The sequence below is a fragment of the Antechinus flavipes genome, chromosome 1, assembly GCF_016432865.1.
Source record: "Antechinus flavipes isolate AdamAnt ecotype Samford, QLD, Australia chromosome 1, AdamAnt_v2, whole genome shotgun sequence".
NCBI lineage: Eukaryota > Metazoa > Chordata > Mammalia > Dasyuromorphia > Dasyuridae > Antechinus > Antechinus flavipes.
In genome coordinates this window covers 472,658,789-472,683,753 of record NC_067398.1, presented here as the reverse complement: position 1 = coordinate 472,683,753, position 24,965 = coordinate 472,658,789, and the positions used below count along the sequence as shown (strand labels likewise).

Below are 24,965 nucleotides of genomic sequence, written 5' to 3'. Positions count from 1 at the left end.
TTTTCTTATCAGTAAAATGGAGATTATAATAGCACCTACTCCCAGGGTTGTTGTGAGGATCCAATGTGATAATGTGTGTAAAATTCTTATCACAGTGTCTGGTACATAGTAGGTACAATATAAATGCTCACTTTCTTCCTTTCCTCTGACTAGGAAGATCACTTCAGTAAGCAGATCCCTTTCTTAGTTTTCTTTGGGTATGTAACCTGAACTGAGTAGTGGGTAACAAAGTTGTCAATTTCTACCTGTCCCCATTGTAGTTCCCTAGTATGGGTCTGACACCTTCCTCTTGCATTAGTGGACAGCTTTTCCCTAGGCACTAGATTCCCCCTTTGTAATGTGCTCTAAACCCAATCCTGTGCCCAATCTCTCTAGGCTGAACTAATTGAGACAAATAACTCATTTAGACTTTTTATGGATTTTCTTACTAGGATTTACCCTGGAATATTTTCTAGGTCTGTTTGAAAGAATTTTGTGCTGGGAAACTTGAGGGTACTACCTCCTACCACTTCACTATTTTGGCCTTGCTTCCTTTAGATATTCTGACAGGTTTATCATTTGTTTGTTGAAGTCCTATAACCAAACAATTCCAAGTCCCAACAAACACATCCTGTCATTCCTAGTGATGTTTATTCCAAAGGATGAAAAGAATAAGGACCAGAAAGCTGCTGAAAAATGTTTATTTTTCATCTTATTGGTAGTTTTGAGCTTTAATATGGTAGAAAGTGAGACTATGATTGGTTTAGATTTTGAATTTTGATAGTTTTAATATTACATGTCAATACTATTCTTGTTCTCCAAGAATAATCAAGAATTTTAAGATATCTGGACATATTTTAAGTCTTTGATGTAGCAGGAATCTCAAGTTCTCTGCATGTATTTGAAATTATTATATGTAGACAGTTAGAGATCACCCTGCTTAATTTAATAAGATAAAAGGGATGATTTGGGGACTTTGCTTTTGAGATCCTTCCTTAGCATAGTGACCAGCTCATAGTAGGAGATGATAAATTCTAGTTTATTGATTAATTTAGAGAATTGAAGATATCTCTTGGAACTGCATACTTGTCAATTCATTCACATTGAGGAAGGGTGATTAAATATCATAATCTAAGCATGATTTGATTGGATCAGGCTGTTATGAATTGGAGATATCCCTTGGAAGCAATTTTAAAAATAGGAATAAGGAATCTTAAGTGATGGATAATTGGACAGTAAGAGATAGATTCCTAGCAGATTTCAGAATAGATTTGGGTCCCAGGATCCAGGAAAAACATGGTACAACTAGACAGCCTTCCTACTACTTCAGGAGATGCTGTTGAGGAAAAATCTGAGAGGCACATTGCATTTGGAATCAAAGATCTAATGCTAGAAGGATCTCAGAAGACAACCAGGCCTATTTCCTCATTTTTAAAGATAAGAAAACTGAAGCTCAATAAGGAAGGTCAAAGGACTTGCCTAACATCATCTAATTGATATTATGTTTCAATATTAAATGAAAATAACAATTTATTTATGAAATGGAATATTGACATTGGGAGACAATATATAGGTGTGGATTTGTAATACCTCAGTTTCCCTGCATTATAATATATCAATTTCCCTGCCTCAGTTTCCCTGAATTGTAATACCTCAGGTTCTCTGAATTATAATGCTATATCCTGAATAAAATATTATGTCCACCTCCCCTTTTTCCTCACTCTGTTAAACTCTGGTCACTCTCACATTCCAGATGGCTTATTTCAAATGCCTAGGTAGTACTCTTCAGACTCTCTGTGTCTTGCTCTTGACTTTCTTGACCCCTAACCTGTCAGAATTAAAAAGTTATGGTCTTTCCCGAAATCACGACTTACCCAGTATTCTGCTCCTCCCTCCCCCCCTGCCTTTGTTTCCCTGATAGCTGGAGCTCTATAAAAGTCTCTGGAATTAATTGCTCATGGCTGGATGCTTTGAGACAAGAGTCCCATTCAGCCGGCTAATTTTAGCTAGCCCAAATTCTCCACTATTAAAATATTAAAAACCTAATCTCTGTCTTGCCTCAGTTTCTCTGGCATTACAGATAGAAATCTGCTGGTCTTGAGATTAGGAAATTCTGGGGTCAAATCCCACTTCTATGGTACTTAAGCCAATAACACAAATCCTTCTCATTGAAAAACTTGTCAATTCAGTGACAAAAAATCAGTCAAACTTGTGGCTTGACCAAATTAGCCCTTGTATTCTTTTGAGAAATTATATAACAGGCCATATTCCTTGTATTTAAAAGGTTACCAATGTTCAGAAAACCACTGCCTTATTGGAAATGCATATTAATCAAGTAACATTGTTGAACTATAGACATTCAAATAAAATCTTGAACAAATTGCAGCATATTTCATTATCAATTTTTATTTCCTACCATACACCAAATGTACAGCACAGAACACAATTTTGTTGCTTTGATGTAAGAAATATTAAGTGTATGAAGAAACAGTATACAAACTACTCCAAATTAAAAAATGCATACATTGTTGCTTTTTTTTCTTTTTTTTTTACAAAAGGCCTAATTTACAGTATAGCTCATTAATGGAGTTGAACAGAAAAAAAAAGTCAGTGCACATTACAAAACACATCAAGTACAAAGGAAACAAATAAATACAAACATACTTCACAAAACATCCTGAGCAAACAATCCAAACACAGATAAATTAACCCAAAGCCAGAGAAAACCATAGTAATAAATACATAGGTTGGTAAGAGATTTCTTTTAAATTAAATAAAATATATAAGAAATTTGTTAAAATATTTAGTAAATTAAATTTCAGTCTCTGTCATGAGTGAAATCATTTTGTATGCATTCAACAAGTACTGTGGAGCAAATATGTTTGCAAGGACAATAATGTTCAAAGCAGATTCTGTTTCGTGTCCCGTGTATATTAGACAGCACATATGGTAGCTTCTTTTTCAAACTGATTTCAAAATAAACACAGCTCCTACCTAAGAACATACATCTTATTTTCACTAAACTTAGATTTGAGGCTTCCAATGAGCCCCCACCCAAAAGTAAAGCCCCACTTAATGCAGAACAATAACCACAGTGCATGAGAGTGGAATTACCTTTGAATATTTCATTTTGTGCAGTTAACAGTAATAATAGTGGCATATATCAAGCCTGTGAATGCCATCACATTCAGTCTAAATAGAAATGAGGCTAATAAAAAATAAACACTTTTGTTGTAGCACAGAAAATTAAGCACACGCCAAGTCCATGTATACATTTACACTGAGGCACATCTGCACATGAGGTGTGTGTGCATACCAAAAAGGCAGTTTAGCTGGTTGTCTATACCTTTTTCTTAAAAAAAATAAATATAAAAAAACTTTTGAAACAATGTTTAATTACTTACAATCCCTGAAATAGACATTGCCTTTGTTATAGCAACTACTAAACTCTGATCCATTCAGAAATTCATAATCCAGGCTAACTAACACACACACACATCCTGGGGTGCTTGGGCATGTGTATCATAACACTTGCTGCCCCATGGAAAGACTGGCAACAGGTTCATAGTTGTCTTGTTTCCTAAGGATGGGTGAAACCTCTCATTGTGTTGCTATGGTTTGGATTATGAACAGAAAAAAAAATTAAAAGAAAAAAAAATCAAAAACAACCCAACCGGCAACTAGATTGGAATCAGATTTTTGCCTCTGTTGCTGCATTTTTTGTCTCTTTTGAGTCAAACCAGTATGCTAAAGGCTATTTCAGGGGAAACTGGTAACTACAAATGTTTCATTTGGATTCTTTTGTATTTACTAAGTACACATCTTCATCAGTCTTGTCTCTTGTATATTGTGTGGTACTAACACCTGCCTGGTCATTAAGCCTTCTTGACTAGGGGTAAGAGTTGTCAACTATCTGAGATGATTTCAAAACAAAATAAAAGAAAATAAAAACCCCAAATAGCTATATCATCAAAAGAATTCTTTGAATTTCTTTAAAATATTTCAAATCACGAGAGTACCTGTAGACTAAAAACCGCACAGCCACATCAAATGTTTTGCTGATTGCTATGTTTCATTATTGCTAACATGCTGGCTTCCAGCATACTGTGCTTTTAGGAATGCAAGTTTTCCCACTAGTGGGCAGCATTTCTCTTTTCTCTCTTTCTTCCTCTCATCTCATAATGACCTCAAACTATTTCCCAATACAATCATTGAAAAGAAAGCAGTATGCAATGAAAATCAATCTAGACCACAGACCACTCCTTTAGGTAACTGGTTCTTTCATACATTTTTTAATGTTCATTTTTCCATACAAACCCAGCAAGTTATTAAGTTTACAGAGTAACTTTTCAGTCTATTTAAAATCCCATTGGAAAATAAATTAATAAAACACATTTGTAAAAATATGGCAGGCTGTAAAATGCTGTTAAAAGATAAAAAATCTTTGATTAGAAATAAATAAAAAATATAAAAAATAGTCACACACACTTTTTACATATGCTTTACATAAAAAAGTGCAAAGAAAGGAACAAAAGACATACATAGTAAAATAAATAAAGGATACTAATTGAGTGCATCGCTGTTAACCCAAATAGTCGATCATGTTTTTCTTTCCTTTTTATGTCAGCTGGGGGAAAAAAAAATAGTGCAATGTTGCAATTGAAAATGCAGCACGGCAACCTATACGCCTTAGCAGTACACGAACCCCTAACAGATCCATCTGGAGTTGACTGCTGTTAGTAATTTCTGTTGCCCGGCAGCTCTCACATCCTACACATGGATACCCTTCACTGCCTGTTTGATACTTTCCAGCAGAGCTTTGCATTCCGGGGAATAGTCCCGCTCCAGATTGCTGTACATGTCTGTGAGTGTATTTACATATGCTTCGAAATTCTGCTCACTGATTGGTCCCTAAATGAAGACAAAACATATTATACCAATCACAGAAGCTCAGACTGATTCACAAGGTATGTTAAATAAGGGTAACAGTGAAGCAATAATCTAGGTTAGTGAGTGGAAAGTCTAAAGTCACCAGGATTGGCAGAAGCCCAAATTACCATTAGGAAGTTAGGGGAGAGGAAGAGTGATTTGGTGTGTGGTGGGACTCATCTGCTTGTTTTATACTGGGGAGGGGGGGACTTAATTGGATTAATGTAACTTGATTGTATGGTAAAGTACATTGTTGGCCAATTTAGAGTAGCAAGATGTAGCTATCTATTGGACTGATTATTCAAAACAGAAAATAGATATGATAAGCATCCTTGAAATAAGCTGCAAAATGACAGGGGAGTTCCAACAAAATAGGAAAATTTTGATCTCAGATATACCATTTTTAGAAGCCAAAAATGAGGGCTTATCTTAGAGCAACCAGCTTCTTTAAAAGTAGATGCCTGGGGGCCACAAGAATTAAGTGTCATTCCATCTTTTCTACTAACTAGGGCTAGGTGACAATTGACAATAGTATTTAACCTGTCTTAACTTCAGTTTCCCCACATGTTAAATGGGTACACATACTCTGTTTTCCACAGTTTAAGGATTAAATGAGATAACAGATGTGGAAATAATTTGAAAGGCAAGATACTACACTATTGTATGGTTTTATTATCATTATTATTATCAAGTTTCAAAAAAGTAACTAACTTTTTCAAAGAAGTATCTTTTAATTGTTGAAATACTGATGATTGTGTGCTTAGATGATGTAGATGATATAATTAGTACTTTGTATTAATAAATCTCCAATTTTTGCTTCATTCAATCTTTGGTATAACTGTATTGAGTTATTCTTGTTAGAAAATCATTTAACCTCCCTATCCTGCATGTTTTCTTTACTTAGAAAGTGGAGGTGGTGATACTTACTTGTGGAACATTTAAAAAGTCAGAAATGAAATAAACTATGTAGGACTCTTACTACTTTAAGTAAATTATATTGACTGTGGAGTGTGTATAAAAAGAAAGGGGGGGAATAAATATCTAAAATAGGATTAATGGTATAGTTAATAAATGATAGTGCAAAAAATTAAAAATAAGGAACTATTTTAAAGATGGCTAGAAATTCAAAATATTTTCCCTATTATATTAACACTTTTTGCTTTTTGGGGGTGTGAATCAAAGGATATCTTTACTATAGTGATGAGGATTTTATGTAAAGAGTCTCATCTTAGAATTGGTCAATGAGAGAGCTACATTCTTGATGGGAGTAAATTTGAAGTTGATGTTTTTCTCTTAAATGGTAGAAAAAATAAAAAAAAATTCTTTGATTCCCTAATTAGTTTGTTCTTTTCTATTCTAGACTATTTTAAAGGATATGGAAAAAAAAAAACTGGTTTCAGGAAAGGCATTTACACATATACTATTTTAAATGTATATAGACTGTTTTAAAGAACACCAAAATACATATCAATGTTAGCTAAATTAATGTCAACACATTAAATATAGACAATATGAAGACACACACACACACATATTTATATAGTTTCCTCCCCTCCCCATTTTAACTTCTTTATATTTGATACTGTCCCCAGAATTTTGTAATGATGGATATTTGCAGGTTAATTATTTTTCTACAGCGCTTTATAGTTGTTATGTCTGAAATGTTTACTGCAGACATAAGCTTGATTTGGGATATTGAGAACTCCTTGATAGGTTGAAAAGCTTAAGTACCTGAGTACTTTTATGTGTGTTTTATAAAGAGAAGAAAAGAAAAAGTTTTCTTTTTCCAAATAGTTTTTTTCTTAAATTCCTTTAGGTCAGTGTATAAGATTTTCTATGTCTGTTTGGGCTAATTAAATGAGGTAAGTCTTAGATGTCCAGTGTGTTTGGTGCTGAAAACAAAAGAATAATATGTTACAAGAAAATTTTCATAGGAAACTGTTTACTTCCTGGCTGCTTGCCAGGCACATTAGCTATGTCTTAGAGAAGTAGTTGTGGTTTGTTTTAAAGTATACAATTTGAAGACAACAGTCATAGAATTTTGACTTCCTGTTGTGCTTTTTCAGATAGAATTTATGTTAGAGAATCATTTTCCTTAGAGTGGAGTTGTAGAGCCTTTATTATTGAAGGTAGAGCTACTGGCAGTATTGTATTGTGTTCATGTATTTTAATAAAAAAGAAATAATCTCAAACTTCCCTATCGTCCCCTGAAATTCAGCTTCACATTTAATGAGACATTTCTTTTCTGGCTTGTACATTATATTTTAAAAATTAACTTAATATGATCTCATTTACTGAAGAGGTATTTTTTCTGGTGTCAGAAAACTTTAACCTTGGTAAAATTTATAACAATAGGTATTTATCAAGTTCACACTGAGAGGGATTAATGGTGGGTGAGAAAATTATGAAAATGTGTCAAGTAGCTCTCTGATTACTAAACAGGATTCCCGAAATGCTGTTCAGAGGCAGTCCTATACTTAATTGTGAAATTGAAAGCAAAGTTTGGGGGTTTATATTTACCATCTGTGGAAGCTGAATGTCTGCAAGACTGGAGATGAGGGCTTGGCTCAGACCGGCCAGCTCCTTCAACAGGCTCTCATTGTTCTGTTCAATAAGTTTGTTTTCTTCTTCTATAGTTTTTAAATTACTTTCCATAGATGTGATCTAAAATGGAAATAACTTGAGGGAATGAGAAGTTGAAGCTTGAAAGGAACATACAAAGTTCATCTCCAATGAGAAAAAACATTAGAATGGTGTGTCAAGATATTTATAAAATTTAGTTACAGATTAAAAAAAAAAAAAAAAAAAACATTTACCATTTGCATCACAATCCTGTAGAAGCTCAAGATAGGGCAAGGCAGTCACTTTATTTCTAAACTAACCCGCTGCTGTTGCACAAAAAAATCACATTAAAAAAAATTGAGACTGTCCCCTGCTGGGTAGGTGAGCATAATCTTGATTTCAGATGGAGCAAACTCCCAATTTTCAAAATGCAGGACAGCAGGGATTATGAGAAAATTTCAGTTGAGAGGAGGGAGAAAAGCAACTAATTATGTATTCTTCCATATTGCCTTTCCTAGTGACCCTTCTGATTTGTTGTAGGTAATGGTGCTAAAAATTCTGGGTGACTTCAATTTTAATTTGGAAGAAGATAGTTATACATACTTGATAAAATAATAATAATAATAATAGCTAGCATTGATATAGTATTTTAAAGTTACAAATAGAGTCCTCGCCTCAAGAGGTAGCTTCTTATTGTATGTCCTTCATTCTTGAAGAGGATATGCCATCAGGGAAGTGATGTGATGGCATGCAAGTGAATTGGATTTAAGTGAGGGACTGAAGACCTGTCCAAGACCTTGGTTTACAAGGTCTTCAATTGAATTAGCAGCCATTTCCAGTCATCCTGATCTCAAGAGATAGCTAGGTGGTATGGGATAGAAACTGCAAAATGGGGAAAATAATAGCATCTATCTCCCAGAATTGTTGTTTGTTGGCAAGAAATTCAGTAAGTCATTAAGTCAAATAAGCAAAAAGTGTTTAGACAATGTCTTATATATAATAGATATTTGATAAATATTTGTTTTTTCCTTGTTTTCTCCTCATAGTAACTATGGGAGATAGATGCTATTATCATTTCCATTTTATAGATGAGAAACTGAAGCAAGGAGTAAGTTAAATACTTCAGAGTATGCTCAGAGTAACATAGCTATCAAGTATAAGAGATTGGATTCAAACTCATATCTTCCTAATTCCAGGTCCAGTGCTCTATCATGTGCAATTTAACTGCTTTTAGACAATGGGTTGAATGATAACATGGAATTGAATGTGTAGGAAATCTAAGTGAGAGTCTGAACTGGGAATAATTCTAATTCAACTCAGTTGAAATCAGTATTAAATACCTATTACTGACATACAGTATGATACAATAGAAAGAGGAAACTTGAAGGCTAGTGACATGTTCAAGATCTGGTAGGAACATGTATTGATTATTTACTGTATTGAATTTCAGTGTCCTCATCTGGGAAACAAGTACTGTATAAATAATACTTTTACTCTACCTGAAAGGAAGCTCTTCTTTAGGAAAGGGACTGTTTTGTTTGCTTCAGCATTTTCTCCTAAAATGTCTGGCACACAGCAGATGCTTGTTGAATTGAATTGCTTTGCAGTGAATTAGTAAACTTTAAAACATTTTATTATTGTTTTTTTTTTGTAAGAGAATTGTGCAAGGCCCTGAGAAAGATACAAAGTTTGGATAAGACACTATTCCTACTTTCATGGAGCAGAGACTTGAGTTTATTTTTCCCTCCTATATATATCATCTCATAGTCACATGAAGGTTATTTTGGAAAGGAAATTATTTAATAAAAGGAGATATATAGAGACTACATTGAAGGACCAAACAACATCAAGTGGTATAGTAGTACATTTATACTTATTAGAGATAATAGGGTGAAAAATTTTATTTTAAATAAAATTATAATATTTGTTTATAATTATTTATATTTAATGTGTATTTGCATAGATAGGACAAATTGTAGTAAATTGTGGTAAATTTGCAAAAAAAAAATTATATCAGTTGACACCAATGACAAGCCTAATTTTCTTGGTGTTAAGAAACTGATGTATACTAATTAGATCATTAAGTTAGGGATGAGTTTTTTATCATGATTTTCTCTTGAACATATAAAAAACATATGTCTTCCAGAAGTTAGACTGTCAGCATTACTTATTATTACTATCATCATTATTATTATTTTACAAAATCTTGTCTGAATGATCATAATTATATAATTTTAGATATTTATGTTAAATATTATAAATATATCCATGTGTCATATTTATTTTACTGGGTTATAGGATCTAAGAGGACAAAAATATGCATTTAATCATTGGTTGATGAATAGAAGAATGGATGCATGAAGAAGCCTCCAAGATACCAGATCAATTTCAATAATAGTTCACTTGAATATAGTACTTCCTAGTTTAATAATAACCACACACATTTATATATATTTTTTTGGTTTATGATATACTTTTGCTCACAATACATCTTAAGGCAAATTGTACAAATATTATCCAATTAGAAATTAAGATTCAAAAAGATTAAATGACATGCATGTGATCAAATAGTGTTGAGTGTCAGCACCAGAATGCAAAATCAGGTTTCCCCAAACTAAGTCCAGTGATATACTATTATGCCATAGTTCCTTTCAGCAAACTCATGTTTTAAGTAAGGCAAGCATTATTACTCACTTCTTATAGATTTGGTTAGGAGGAGAAATAAAGTGATTTACCTCTTGTTTTCATGCTATTTCTTTTAATCAATGATCATACCAGAAAATAAATTCTTTTTCACTTTTCAAAACATTTGTCTAAAATGGGAAATTTTAAATGTAGTAGTCAAATCTTTAGTTTACTACCATGCTTATTTTAGTGTTCAGATATTTGTACTCTGATCCCTTTGGAGAATATACTAAGTCTCTGTGTTAATGCTTGTTAAAAGATGATGATGATGATGATGATGATGATTTTACCTGGGTCTGCAGTTTCATCATGTCTGCTTCAATTTTAAGGTTGGATTCATTCAGTTCTTTTATTTCTTCATCCAAATGCCTAATTTCCTCATCACTCTCTAAACCTGTAAAAGAGGCAGACACAGCAGAAATGTGCACCCATGAAACTATCTGACCATTATAAGCCCAGGCAAATCTAAAATACAGGTATTCCAGTGCAAATTAGAATCTTAATGGGAATTGCTAAGTTTTGATAGAAAAAACAACATATACATATATCTGGGAAGTGGGTAAAAGTGGGCAATATGAGTTGGGTTATGTATTTTTCTTTGTAAGGTATTTTGTATATTCTCAGACATCTAAAACTGTCAGAGAAAAAAGTATTCTAGTCAATGGAATTTTTTAGTTTGCTTAATGATTCTATTTATATATTATATGATGACTTTTAATTTTTAAATACACTTAACATTGGACCATGCTGGACATAATTTAATATTCAAAGATTCCAAAGGCATTTCAGGATCTTGCAGAACCTTAGAAATGTCATTGTGAACATCATTTGCCATCTTATACAACTACAGATATTGGAGACCAAGCTGAATCTGCCCAGACCATAGTATTTACCCTCTAATTTTAATTAGCAATACTTATTTAACTCAAGTTAATTCTTCCAGGTTATAACTTTTGCTCATCAACAGAGATTTTAAGCATTGACTTAAGGTTCAACTTTTAAAAGTTGCTTTTTAAAAGTAGGTAAATTTGATATGTTTATTCATCGATTTACTGTTGTCTTGTTTTCCTCTCCATATCCTTAAGAAGACTGAAGAATTTTGCTCCTTGAAGGAATCTGGTTAATTGAGCTTCTTGGTTCTCTAGAATTTGGATAAATGTAAGCTTACTGAATCCCTAAGATTAATTTCAGGAAGAGTGAGATATTTTAAGACATACAGTTCAAGTTCTTTAGCCTGATGTTCAATCCACCTGTCTAAAACTCTCTTTCCTACTTGATTCATATCACATGTGATGAAACTAGCATTCTCTGTACTTGTTGTCGGTAGTCTGGATGTTTAAGTTATGTTTAAAGGCATCATAAAGTAAATGAACAAAATTCCTTGAATTTTTTTTCTTGAAATAGGATAAAAAAAAAATAAACAAAACACCAAACTCACAACTTTTGCCTGTTAGTAAAAAATTATATAGTATATTGATTACTCATGTATTAGAAGGGAAGAAGAAATAATAGATGGGAGATACATAAGCATATATCTGGCTAACAAAGGCATTTTCTTTGTTAAGAAAGATAATCTGGATAATTATAATATTATTGGAAATTGAAGGCCATAGGATTTAAGAGGGACATCTAGGAGTGACCTTCAGCAGGAGTATTTTTTTTTTCCATTTTGGTTGAAATTAGGGATAGCAGTGAGATGGGAATCAGAGAGAACAAGGCTAAAAGAGTATTTTTTAAAGAACTCAGGCTAACTGTAGCAGAAAAATATCATTTAAAAGATCTATCCTTCACAAAAGTACCTCTTTATGGCATGGAATTTTAGTGACTCATCATTGTCTTTGTGTTAAAATACAAATGCCCTTTTTTTTTCTTTTGGCATTTAATGCCTTTCCTAATCTGGTTTCAGCTTATTTTTTCAGAATGATGACATTATTCCCTTCATGAACTTTCTCCATCAATCAAATTTACTTATTTGCTTATCCCCATTCAATCATATCCCTTCATTAGGAATGTTCCTTTCCTTCTATTCCACTTCTTGGAAACATCAAGACCACCCTCCTCTTCCCCTCCACTGCATGCCAGCTACCTTTAAGAATAAGTTCATGTCCCTTACTTCAAGAAGCCTTTTATGATTTTTAGCACCCCCTCATCCCATCACTATACATCATTTTGTATGTATCTTGTACTTATCTGTGATCATATTATATTCCTTTAGGAGACTATAAGCTTTTTGAAGGCAAGGGATATCTCCTTTGGTGGTTCCACACTATGGATAGAGTGTCAGATCTGGAATCTGGAAGACTCAAGTTCAAATTTGACTTTAGACATCTACTTGCTGTATCTCATTTTGGCTAGTCTCTTAACTTTGTTTGTCTCAGTTTTCTTATCTGTAAAATGAGAATCATAATAGCAACTCCTTCTTGAGGTTATTTCAAGAATAAAATGTGATAATAATTGTAAAGTGCTTAGTATAGCACCTGACTCATAGTAAGTGTTATACAAATGTTAGTTGCTATTATTATTATAATTATCCCCAGCTTTAGTGAAATGCTAAGCACATAGTGGGTACATAAGAAATGCTTATTAATTGATTGTTGAATGGAGGTGATCCTGGATTCTTGAAGGCTTTGCTAGTGGAACACAACCTACAGTAATTCCTTTTAAGTTGGACAGATTTTGATTATGGATCTAATGATGAGTTTATTACTTGAAAACAAAGAGGTTTTTAACTAAAAATTATAGACTGAATGATTAACTGTTTTGGTCATCACAATTATGAAAATATGAGGTAAAGAGATTTAAAATTTATTTTAGTCGAAGGAATGCTTACAATGAAGAAAATGTTTTGAAATATTGAAGAAAGAGAAGAGGATGAATTAGGCTTGGAGTTGAAGAACCATGGGTCAGTTTTTCCTTTTGCTGGTAACATATAGTAGAGTGAGACTTGCATTGAGGCAATTATCTAATATCTCTCCAGAGAGACATGATGTCTATGATGCTTAGTTTGGGGTACAGTAAAGTGGTCTGCTAGGTACTTTTAAGTGCATAATTTGGCACAAATTAGGTTGCTTTTCAATGTCTGTAGATGAGCAAAAATTATAAACCAAGGGGATTAGAGTAAATGAAATCATAGTTGATAACTGACATTAAAGTGAAAGTAGGTATCAATTTAGCTTTAATTGGTTCTATTTAAAACTTGCTTCTTTATAAATTGGTATCTTATAAAGATTTCATTTATACTGATATTTTAATTGAGTTCTGTCTCCAAACGCATCCCAGTATACAGATTGGACCTAGTAATTCTCCTTTCCCACTGATGGAGACTAAAATACAAATACCCGGAGGCTTTGACATTCAAGGCACTCCAGAATTTGACACTGACTTACCTTTCCTCAATACCACTCACTTTCACATAATGATAATGATGATAATAAGGGGCAGTGTAGCATCATAGCTAGAGAACTGGCCTGGGAGGCTTTAAACTCTTCCTCTGACACTTTCTGACAGTGTGCCTTTGGGCAAGTAATTTAATTTTTCAGTTATCTAGGGAATTTAATGATTACAGCATGTAGAAAGCTGTTTTGTGGATTAATGGAGGGAGATTCTTTGGTGAGAATTCTAATGAAAATCACAGATTTTCCCTCTGCAAATATTACTAATAATAGCTCACATTTATATATAAAACACATAGAAAGCATTTATAATTTTAATAGAACACCTTATTTGATCCTCACAACAGCCCTGTGCAGCAGATCCTATTTTTATCTGCTCTCTATATATATTCTGGTCCAATTGGATTTCCTCCTCTTTCCTGATTTTCTGTACTTTTCAACTTCTATGCACATGTATAGGCATCCCACAAATACAAGTCCTTCCCACAAGCTAAATAAGTCAGACATTCCTATTTTGGAAAGTCCAGGATGGGACATGACTTGAAGACAGCAAATGTGAAAAAAAAAAAACAAACCTGATGTTGTTAGTTGGCAAGAAATTCAGTAAGTCATTAAGTATGAAATAATGCTTGTTAGAAAAAGTACAATGTCAGATTGCACTAATAGTAATATTGTATTCAGATCAGTACTCGAATACTTCAACCATTACTTTGATGTGTCAATCTATGATCTCATGGGTGAGGGTACTCCCTCCACTTATACATATTACAATCTACCTTCTCTTCCCCTGTGATTGTTTTCTCTGTCCTTTCATAAAATTCTCAGAATTTACACAATATACCAGATGCTTTACAGTTACAAAGGTATCATTAGATCTGTCCATTTATTTCCCCTCACCTTTGTTTTGTGAGCAGCCCCTTTCCTTTTCTGCTTACATATTTTAGGATTGCATTATGATAAAACTGAAAGAGTGCTGGACTTATGATTTAGAGGATTTGGTTCCAAACCTGTTTCTGTCATTTGCTATATCTATTACCTTGGGCAAATAACAGCCTTATTTATTGTCAGTGTCCTCATCTGTATATGTATAATGAAGGTTTTGGATTAGATGATCCTGAAAGTTTTTTTTTTTTTTTTTTTTTTTGGAGGGGAGCTGCCCTGAGTTTAAATTCAGCTTCAGATATTTACTAGTTATGTGGCCAAGTCATTTAACGTATTTGCCTCGGTTTCTTCAAATGTAAGATGGAAATCCTGAAGGAACTGGAAAACCATTCTATATCTTTGCCAAGGAAGCCACATAAATGGAGTTATGAACTTAGCCACTTAACAACAACAATAATTACTGTACTTTGTACTTATTATATTATTATATATTATTAGACTATATCTGGAGTAAATCTGAGAAAGGTTTGGTGGCAACTCTGTTTCTTTTTAGTACTTTCTGACAGTAGAGGGTACCTGGCTCCAATATTACTAGCCCATCATCCCCTATTCAGATCTGGAGAAATAAGTGTAGAAATCTAGACCCAGGTCCTTCCTTTAGTCCCAGATGCAGTAGTATCCATTCCTTCCTCTACCCATTAAGCAAGGGAGAGCAAAATGACATGTACTTTTGACTCTTGTCTGGTAACAACATCATTTTGAGATTGGGAAATTATTCTACATGTGCTACCCATCCCTATGTCTAACAAACTCTTCCTACCTACTTTCCATTACTTTCTGTTTCTACATTACTCATTGGCTACCTAGGAGCAAACTATGCTTAACCTCTACCTTCTATTTGCTAATTTTCATTCTCTTTATCTCTATTGTAACCATATGCGACTTGATTTCAACTATGTGCACACCTTCTACTCTGTCCTCTGAAATTCCTGTCCCATAATGAATATATTTCTTCATTCTGGACTTTCTTCCCCTTCTCCCCCCCAACCCTTTTATCAACTTATTCTCACCAAGATTTAATTCTTTTAAGATGATATTGAATCCCTGCCATCCTCTCTAGTACTATCTCGCATCCTTCCCTCCCAAATAAATATTGGTCCTTGCTGGGAAGTGAGAATATTCCTTGTATTCCACTGATATTGTGGTCTCTCTCTTTTCCACCAACACTCAAGATCTCTTCTATTTTGATGTTTACTTGATGAAAACTTTCTACTCTATTCCCACCATAGTGGCTGTTATATATATTTTTGTTAACAGACATGTCTGACTCTTCACGAATCCTTCTGAGGTTTTCTTGGCAAAGATACTGAAAGGGTTTGCCATTTCCCTCTCCAGCTCATTTTAAAGTTGAGGAAACTGAGGTAAACAGGGTTAGATGACTTGCCCAAGGTCACACAATAAGTGTTTGAGGCCAGATTTGAACTAAGAAAGATATGTAAGTCTTCTTGACTCTAGGCTCAGAACTTTATTCACTGTACCACCTAATTGTCCCAATTATATTCTATTCCCCAGGAAAGTCTCTTTTTTTAGTTTTTTTCTGCATGAAGTTTAGAGCCTGAAATTCTGTCCACCAAACTCTTTTCTTTATACTAGAAGGCTTTAACAGTCATGTTAATGGTCTGTCAAACTTTCTAATTTTCTACTGCAGAATGAACTGGAGAAGGAAATGACAAGACATTTTAGTATCTTTGTCAAAAAACAAAAACAAAAACAAATGGAATCACAAAGTGTCAAACATGACTGAAATGACTAAACAACAATATTTGATAGAATTTTGGGGAGGGGCTAGTTGGGTAGTCTAGTAGTTAGAGCACTGCTAAGGTTGGGAATCAGGAAAACTCAACTCCTGAATTCAAATCTGGCCTAAGATGCTTAACTAGATGTGTATGGCTCTGAAAAAATCAATTTACCCTGTTTGATTCAATTCCTCATCTATAAAATGAGTTGGAGAAATGACAAACCATTCTGGTGTCTTTTATAAGAAAACCCCAAATGGGGAGTTGGACATTGTTTAGTAACATGTAAACAACAACAATTGTAAAGAGTTTGGCAAATCTGAGATTCTGTCTCATTATGATCCTGAGGGAGATCCAGAAGAATTTTGTAGGTTACCTTGAACAAATCACTTAAACTCTCAGTTTTCTCAATTATTCAATGAAGAGTTTGGACAAAATGATTTCCAAAATTTTCTAGTCCTAAATCCTATGATTTTATGAAAATTATTGTCAATCCTTTGTTTAATTTCTAATTGTAGTTTAGAGCATATTATAGGCACAGTTAAAATAAATTGTCAGGGTCAAAATCTCTAATTTCTCTTCTCAGTTTATTATAAATGTGAACTCAATGAATATATCCAAATAAGGAGGCAGATAGAGTGGTTTAGAAAGCTGAAGTCCAGAATGGTGGACTTCAAATTCCACCTTAAACACTTACCACCTGTGTGACTCTGGGTAAATAACTTAAGCTGTTTCCCCATTTGTAAAACTTGGATAATAATAGCACCTACTTCCCAAGATTGTTGTGAGGATAAAATGATATGACATTATAAAAGTGCATTGCAAAAATTAACTGTTGTTTTTGTTATTATTATTTATTATTATTATATATTTTTAAAAGAATGCAGTTCTTTCTTCCTTTCTAAGGCAATCAGGGTTAAGTGGCCCAGGAACATATAGTTAGTAAGCATCAAATATCTGGGATCAGATTTGAACTCTAGTCCCCCTGACTCCAGGGCCAGTGCTCTAACTATTGTACCACCTAGCTTTCCTAGAGTTTATATTTTCAAACTTTTTCAACTCTTGGTAATGAGAGGTATAATTTTCCTCTTAAATTTTATCTTTTTCAAGATTCATGCCTCATAGTTTATATATACTGGGACTCAGTGAACAATTTATTATCTATCCATCTATATTTATCATGATTTATAGTATTTTATTTCAACTTCCATGTTTCCAAAGTAAAGGCTTCAACATTTCATTTGTCCTCATGTGTTAGTCCTCTACACTGTTGATAATTTAAATTACTGCTCTCTGAAATTCCTAACTTGGGCAAGACCAGAATTTTAAGAATGTGGCTTACATTGCTAAATACAGAGATAGTATTTTCTTGGAAATATGTGGTAAAATTTAAAACACAGTGAGCTTTTGAATGTAGGAACCTTCAAAAGTAACCTTTTGAAGTTGCTTTTCTGAAAGATAGTAATCAAGTAAATCACCATGTACTATTTAAAGTAACATTAGCTCTGATTTACAAGTAGCTAGTATAAATGGAGATCAATGGGCTTGGCATCAGGAAACACGGATTTGAATCCTGATTTGCACTTTTCAATGGTTTTCCAACCTTATTACCAAACTGAAAACTGATTTGCTTGAAATTTACTAATTATGTGACCCACAGTGAGTCATTTCATGATGCTGAGCCTGTTTCTCTTTGTGTAAAATAAATTTGACATTTCTTAAACTTTTTATCCTCATAGCATTGTTGTGAATAAAGTTTTTTAGAAACACCAAAGTACTTTTCAAATATGTACTAATTTTATTAATAAGTAGGGAGAATCTAATAGTTACTACATCTAGTAATAGAAATATCAGAAATAGAAAAATAGCATTTTTCCTTCTAGAGTCAATGAATTAATATCATACCAAGAAACATATGACAGGGGTAGTAAGTCAGCTTATAAAATAATGTTTTCTGACTCAGGACTTCCATTGAGCTAGATTTACTAGTCTAATAGAATAACATTTGACTTTTATCATGGCAATGAGCATTATTTAGAAACAAATTATTGTAATAATAGCCTAAAATTGGCTTGTTAGGAAAGAGGTGAGATTTATTAAATATAAGATCTATGGTTTTCATTTTTTAAATACCATTTAGGAAAAAAATGCCTTAAAAAGCTAGCTTGTTGGACAATGTTTTACTCGAAGAGCCAGTTAATGACATGATTTAGTGCTCATGTTATAAGTGGCTTGTGAGTCCATAGGGAAGAAATAGAGCTGAAGAAGTTCATGGTCTTTATTACGACAGCCCTTGGAGTTCTGTAGCTGAAGATAAAATCATTTTGACAGATGGCTCATATGTAAAACTTTGTGTTTCTTTAGGGATTTGATTATAGCCACATGAATATATGTTTTGATTGATATGGATAACTTTCTTTACATTAGAACTACTGGAGCATAGATATAAGACTTTTTTTTTTTTTAAAGAAGCTGTTTTAAATTTTATAAAGTTTGTAATTCTTAAAATTTTTCATAGGTTTGTAACCTATGGAAGATTCTACTCCATAATTTTTTCTTTCTCATAGGAGATTTTTTTTTATCGTTAGTTCAATTAAGTGACTCTCTTTGGTATGATGAATTTCTTTATGGTTCCTTTAGTATTAGTGATTATGGTCTTTGCTTTGTGTTTTTCAAGACTGCATTTTGTTATAATAAATTCATAGCTATGAAGCAACTAGCTTATTTTTGAAAGTTGTTGTTTTCTCTTCCTTCTCCCTTATTCCCTGAAAAATTTTATGTTATTTATGGAATAATTGATATTTAAAGATTACTTTCCAGAATAATCATAGATTTTTATTTATTTGAGAAACAATATATTATAAATATCAAGAAGGATTTTTCAAGAGTAATCTATAGAAGGAAAAATATGGGGCATATACTCTTTAAATTATATAATTATTAAAAATAAAGTTAGAATAGGAGTAAGATAAACATTTCTTGTAATTTTATGGGAGTAGTCCTGATTCCTATTGGAAATTGAAACTCTCTACTTGAATTTTAGGTATGGTGCTACTAAGAAGTTGCTGAAACAGAAATCAATGAATTTCAGGTTTGTTTGTTTGTTTTGCCAGCTCATTTGTCCTAGAAACAGTTCAGTTGACCAATTCAGAGACTTCAAAGTCACTACATATCCACTCTCCAAAAATTGTGTTTTGTAAATCTTGAATTAACACTAATTAATAATCACTAATAAATAATAAATATTTTCTACAGCACTGAATTTCGGTTTTGCCTTCTGTCTTGGGACAAGTAAACTAAACTTCCTGGATTTTATTTATTTCAAGATAAAGAGTTGGACTAGAAAATTTATAAAATTGCTTTTGCTTCAAAACTTAGGTCTTTCAAAAAATTGACAATTTGGTGTTTCCTATTTCTTTTATATTATTGTTGAGTAATATAACTCATATGAGTAATATAATAGTGGTAGCATTTAAATTGGAGGCTTCATCCAAATGGCTTACTAGGTGCCACTTGAATCTTCCCACTTTTTCTAAATGGTAAGAAAACAGTTTTATTATACCGTCTTTAAAGTTCAGCAACCAGGCTTGAAGTGAACGCTATAAAACACAATAGGAATTTATATACTTGTATGATATCTTCAGTTTTGTGTTTAATATTCTTCTTGAGAAAGTGTAAGTTTTGTTGAACTCATGGGTTACAGTGATATTCTGGGCCAATGTTTTAAGTAATAATTTTCCTTAAATGCCTTAATTTTATTAAATTATCTTAACTGTGACACTGAATTTATCTGTTTTTTATCTTGTTTTACAAATAGTGACCAAGGAGTCAGTAAAATAGTTCGTTATTCAGATTTGCTAAGACTATGCTTGTAACTGATGACCAAAATTCAACAGGATAACCCAGTTTCACAGGACATTGAAAAGGACTGAATCCTTTAAATTTATGAATGCAACATCAGAGAAGACAAAAAAGTGACTAGAATCGTCCCATTTAGGGAACTTTAGAATTTTTATTTTGTAAATTTTTTAATACTTTACTCTCATATACTTTTATTTGGTGGTGTTCTATCCTCTGTGTGTCAATTATTGGCCAGTACTCAGTATGATTATCTGTCTAATAATAATCTTAACTTTATCTCAGATTATCTTTTTAAATGCCAGGCAATAAGCATGTATCAAGGGCATACTATGTGCCAGGCATTGTGCTAAGTATGAAGATGTGAATAGAAGGAGAAGGTAGTTCTTGTCCTAACGGAGCTCACCATCTAATTGAATGTAAAATTCTGATGGAATTAAAATTAATTAAGCCTTAAAAATAAAGTAATTAATAAAAAAGTTCACTTTTTGTAAAAGTGAGGGATTCTAGATCAAATCACAGTCTTCCTGAATATTGACTTCTTATCCATAAAGGCTTTGGATAGTAATAACTGTAAGAACAATACAGTAAATTGTTATGATTACTCAAGTTTTTATTTCTATGAAAGTTCAAAAGCTTTTCATTTATGATGTAATATCAATAATGATTAGCTTGATGGTGTAGTTCATAGAGTGCTAGGCCTAGAGTCAGGAAGACTCATCTTTCTGAATAATAATCTGACATTTACTAATTTAGACATGTACTAATCTGTGTGACCCTGAGCAAGTCATTTAATCCTCTTTGCCTGTTTCCTCATTGAAAAAATGTGTTGGAGAAGGAAATGGCAAACTAACTCAGTATCTTTGATAACAGAACCCCAAATGGGATCATGAAGAATTGGACATGACAGAAACAACCGAGCAAGGATAATATTCATAATAACCATGTGATATGGGGCACAGGAGATATTAGTTTTCATTTCAAAATGAGGATACTGAAGCACAGTGAAATTGAATAACTTGCTGAATACTAACAATCAAGGTTTACTGGTGAATGAAATTAAGTGCTATATTTCCAATATTCAATGAGCATTTATTAAATGCTTGCAATATAACAGGCATGATGTTAGGTACTAGGGAATGAAAAGACAAGAACAAAACAGCTTTGGCCTTCAAGAAGTATACATTTTACTGGAGAGAAAGTGCATGAACAAAGAGAAGCAAATACAAATTGGGTGTAAAGAGATTACAAGATAATTTTCTTGGGGCAGTTAGATGGTACAGTGAATAGCATACCAGGTCTGGATTCAAAAAAACTTTTGTTTAAATCTGGCCTCAGACATTTAATGCTTACTAGCTGAATGACCCTGAGCAAGTCACTTAACCCCAATTGCCTCACAAAACAAAACAAAACAAAAAACCCTCATAATTTTTCTTGATAATTTTCTTGAAGGGGAAGGATCATGTAAGAGATGACACTTAAACTGGTCCCTGAAGGAAGATAGGGATGCTAAGAGTTGGAAGTGAGGGAAAAGTGCATTCCAGATATGGTAGGACAATTGAGGAAAAATTATGGAATATTGGATAGAGAAGAGTCAACAAGTTATTTGGCCTGGATCACAGAGTATTTGAAACAAGTAACATGTAATAAGCCTAGAAATATTGTCTAGAACCATATTGTGAAATATTTTAATTTTCAAACAAAAAAGTTTCTAGTTTTTTCCTAGAAGTAATAGGAAGATCCTGGACATTCTTGTGCTTCAGAATGACTGTTTATTAATTTAGTTCTTCAAGGCATTCATGGACATGGATATTAGAATTTTTCATTCAATATAGGCTTACTAATATGCTCAATGTAACATATTTTTATATTTCTGATCTAAGTCATGTGTGTGTTTAGTTGACACTTTTAAATTTACATCTACTTTTTTTTTATTTTGGGAAAATACGTTAATGAATATTGACTATTAGTTAACTTGAAGGGGAAAAAGTTAACATGCCTTAGCAGTCTTTCAGAATTTAATTAATATTCTCCTTCTGCTAAACTGGAAAAAAATTCCATAAAAATTCCATATATACTTAAATCAACTATTATTAAGTACACATTGAATTAATAATTAAAATATAAATATTAAGTATTCAAAAAAAGAGAATGTGAGGATAGGATGTGAAGAGTAGCCAGCATGACTGAATATAAACTAGTTATATCCTTGAGAGTGTTATTTATTTAGTTTTTTCAGTATCCTGACATTCGAGAGAACAGAGCCTACACTAAGCATCAAAAGCATCTATTCTTTGCTCTACATGGCTAATACAAACTCTTTCAATAAGACTATCATGAGCACATATCAAGTGGCAAATAAGTCTCCCAAGATAGTACTTTCGCTGTGCTTTTGTTAAAGTCTCAAATAGACTGAATTAAAGCTTCTGAAAGGAAACCATGGGACATAAGCACTTTATTCCCCTCAAGTACTTTTTTTCTTGGATACTCTATCTCACCCCATTTTTTTCTTTGAAGTCACACACTCAGATTAGTAAGAATAAGTGATACTTCCTAGGGAAATAAAGTAACAGAGCATGTCAAAGAGTAATTTCCTGCTTTATACCATTCATAGAGCAACAAAATAATCAAAATCTCTAAAGGAAAAAAATACTTTGCGATTGTTTCTCAAATATTTCAGGAGAAAGATCTGTGGAAATAAAACATACTTGAAATAACATTTGTATCCCTTTGCAATCAAAATACTCAGGAATCAGTGACAGATGAAAATTCTGCAGAAAGTTATCCTTAAATATGATAGGAGACCAACAATGGGAAAACAGACATATGGTTTAGCTAACCTGAAACTCATCTAGAATTACCATGAAAAAATGAACAACTTGAAGCCTGAGGGGTGAAAATACTGTGGATTTTCTTGCTTCTGCCCATTTCCCTTAATCCATTGTGTCAAATGGTCATTTCTTTCTATTCCTGGGACCCCTAGGGATGAATATACACAAAGACAAAGAAGCTTCTTTTTGTATATTTATCATTTTGAGTTGAAATTATGGCAAATTTGCTTTATGAAGGCAATTACTATACTTTTCATTCAATTGACAAAAGTTACCAAGAAAAAATGCCAAGATTATCTTACCACCACTTGCTTTAAGTTTGATAGTCATTAATTCTTCTGAGATCTTGCCCTTTTTTATGGCTTGTGCATTTAGAGGACATCCAGACAAGCTGTGAAAAGTAGAAGATTAAGTCAGTGTTTGAAAATGGAACAATTTTATTTGGCTGTATTCTAATGTTCTTATGTCTCAGGATATAAGATGATGACATTCTGCCCCTACTATTGCACTCATTTTTCTGTTATAATTCAATTTCTACAAAAACTATGGGGGGAAATTCATAAATTTTCAAAACATTTCCAAATTTTTAAAAATATATGAATGACAGCCCAATACAAAGAGCTGACACTGATTCATGCCTATGGTTTCATTTCTTTTGTTAAAAAGCAAAAAGTTTTGCATATACATGGAAAACATAATCTGATAGCTGTCAGCTGACTTTCTATAAGTCAGTTATAGATACAACATTTATTATGAATAAATTCTGTCAGCACGATTATATCTGATAGTTCTGATACAAATATGTCTGATACAAATATTAGTTTCACTTTTCTTTATAGTCATTCAAATGCAAACATTATATAAAACAAAACAAAATATCACATTGGAAGTTTGACTTAACATTTAATTTTATAAAAAACTGGGACTCACTCTAGAACTTTGTGTATATTACCATAATTCTCTTGGTATTCTGCTTGTTATATAGTAGAAAACAGCTATGTTTATGAAACTTCTAATTTTATTGCCTTAGCTTGCAAAATTTTAATTAAATGGTCTTCAATTTCTAGTTAATTTTATCAGTTTTGTTTTAAAAGCTCTAATGGACACAATTAAATGAAACTTGGTGGTGTAATATAAGTATTTGATTAGAAACATCTATTAATTTTATAATTTGTAATTCCCAATGTTTTTATAAATTATAATGTTTTATGATTAGTTATAGTTATGTAAATGAATAATTAAGAAAGTAAATTAGAAACAAATACATGAAGAAGAATTTGAACTCACATTTTGATAGGACTTCTGTTATAATTTAACCTCCTTAAGACTGAAAATTACCATGAAATGCAAAATGCTGGGAAATTATATTTCAAGAAAATTCTAAGATAATCTAAATTATACAGAAGTGACATTTCTCCCAGTTTCATATAACATAAGGAATTCAACTGATTTTGATCTTTTTTGGACACATCAGTGATAATACAAATAAAGAGGCTATTGTACAAGATGATCTCTGATTATTCAGCCAATTTTAATTAGATAGCACTTTTTTAAAATTTTGGATATTTCAGTATTAGAAAATTATAAAAAAAAAAGTGGACTTTTGAACAATATTCATCCAATTCTCAAGGTTTCTCCTATAATTATGCTGATTATCCTTTAGTGGACATTAAATTATCTATGCATCTTTAGCAGAAATTTATCTTGTTTTATTCAAAGAATGACTTTTTGAAAAGGTGACTATATTTTCCTGTAAGTGGAATTAGATTTAATTGGATTAAGGAAATGGGTTATTTAAATCCACTTAATAGTAGGAACAATCTTTTTGTAGAAGGAATCACTAATCTCAAATCAATGTGTTTTCTTTAAATGCTTGTATATTTGGTATATTTTTATTGCTGTTATGTAAAATCCATTTTATTACTACTTTTTGGATTTATAATAGTGAACTGAAAGAGTCAATGCAGTATAAAAAGCCTTTAGAACAATTTTAGAATTGAGTTCATTTGTGTAAAAAAGAGAATTCCTAGCTTTATCTCTTCTATTTGGTA

General features: G+C 32.4%; 1 protein-coding gene across 1 annotated transcript in view; it reads right to left on the bottom strand.

Moving 5' to 3' along the window:
* Nucleotides 1-2,359: 2,359 nt before the first annotated feature.
* Nucleotides 2,360-24,965, bottom strand: part of ST18 (ST18 C2H2C-type zinc finger transcription factor) — a 140,852-nt gene continuing 118,246 nt past the window's right edge. Inside the window, exons 19-22 of the mRNA XM_051970209.1 lie at nt 23,217-23,305; nt 10,446-10,549; nt 7,429-7,572; nt 2,360-4,890 (exon numbers count right to left, since the gene is read on the bottom strand). Of these exons, the coding sequence (XP_051826169.1) occupies nt 4,750-4,890; nt 7,429-7,572; nt 10,446-10,549; nt 23,217-23,305 (478 nt within the window). The 3' untranslated portion in view covers nt 2,360-4,749. The remainder of the gene's footprint in view (nt 4,891-7,428; nt 7,573-10,445; nt 10,550-23,216; nt 23,306-24,965) is intronic.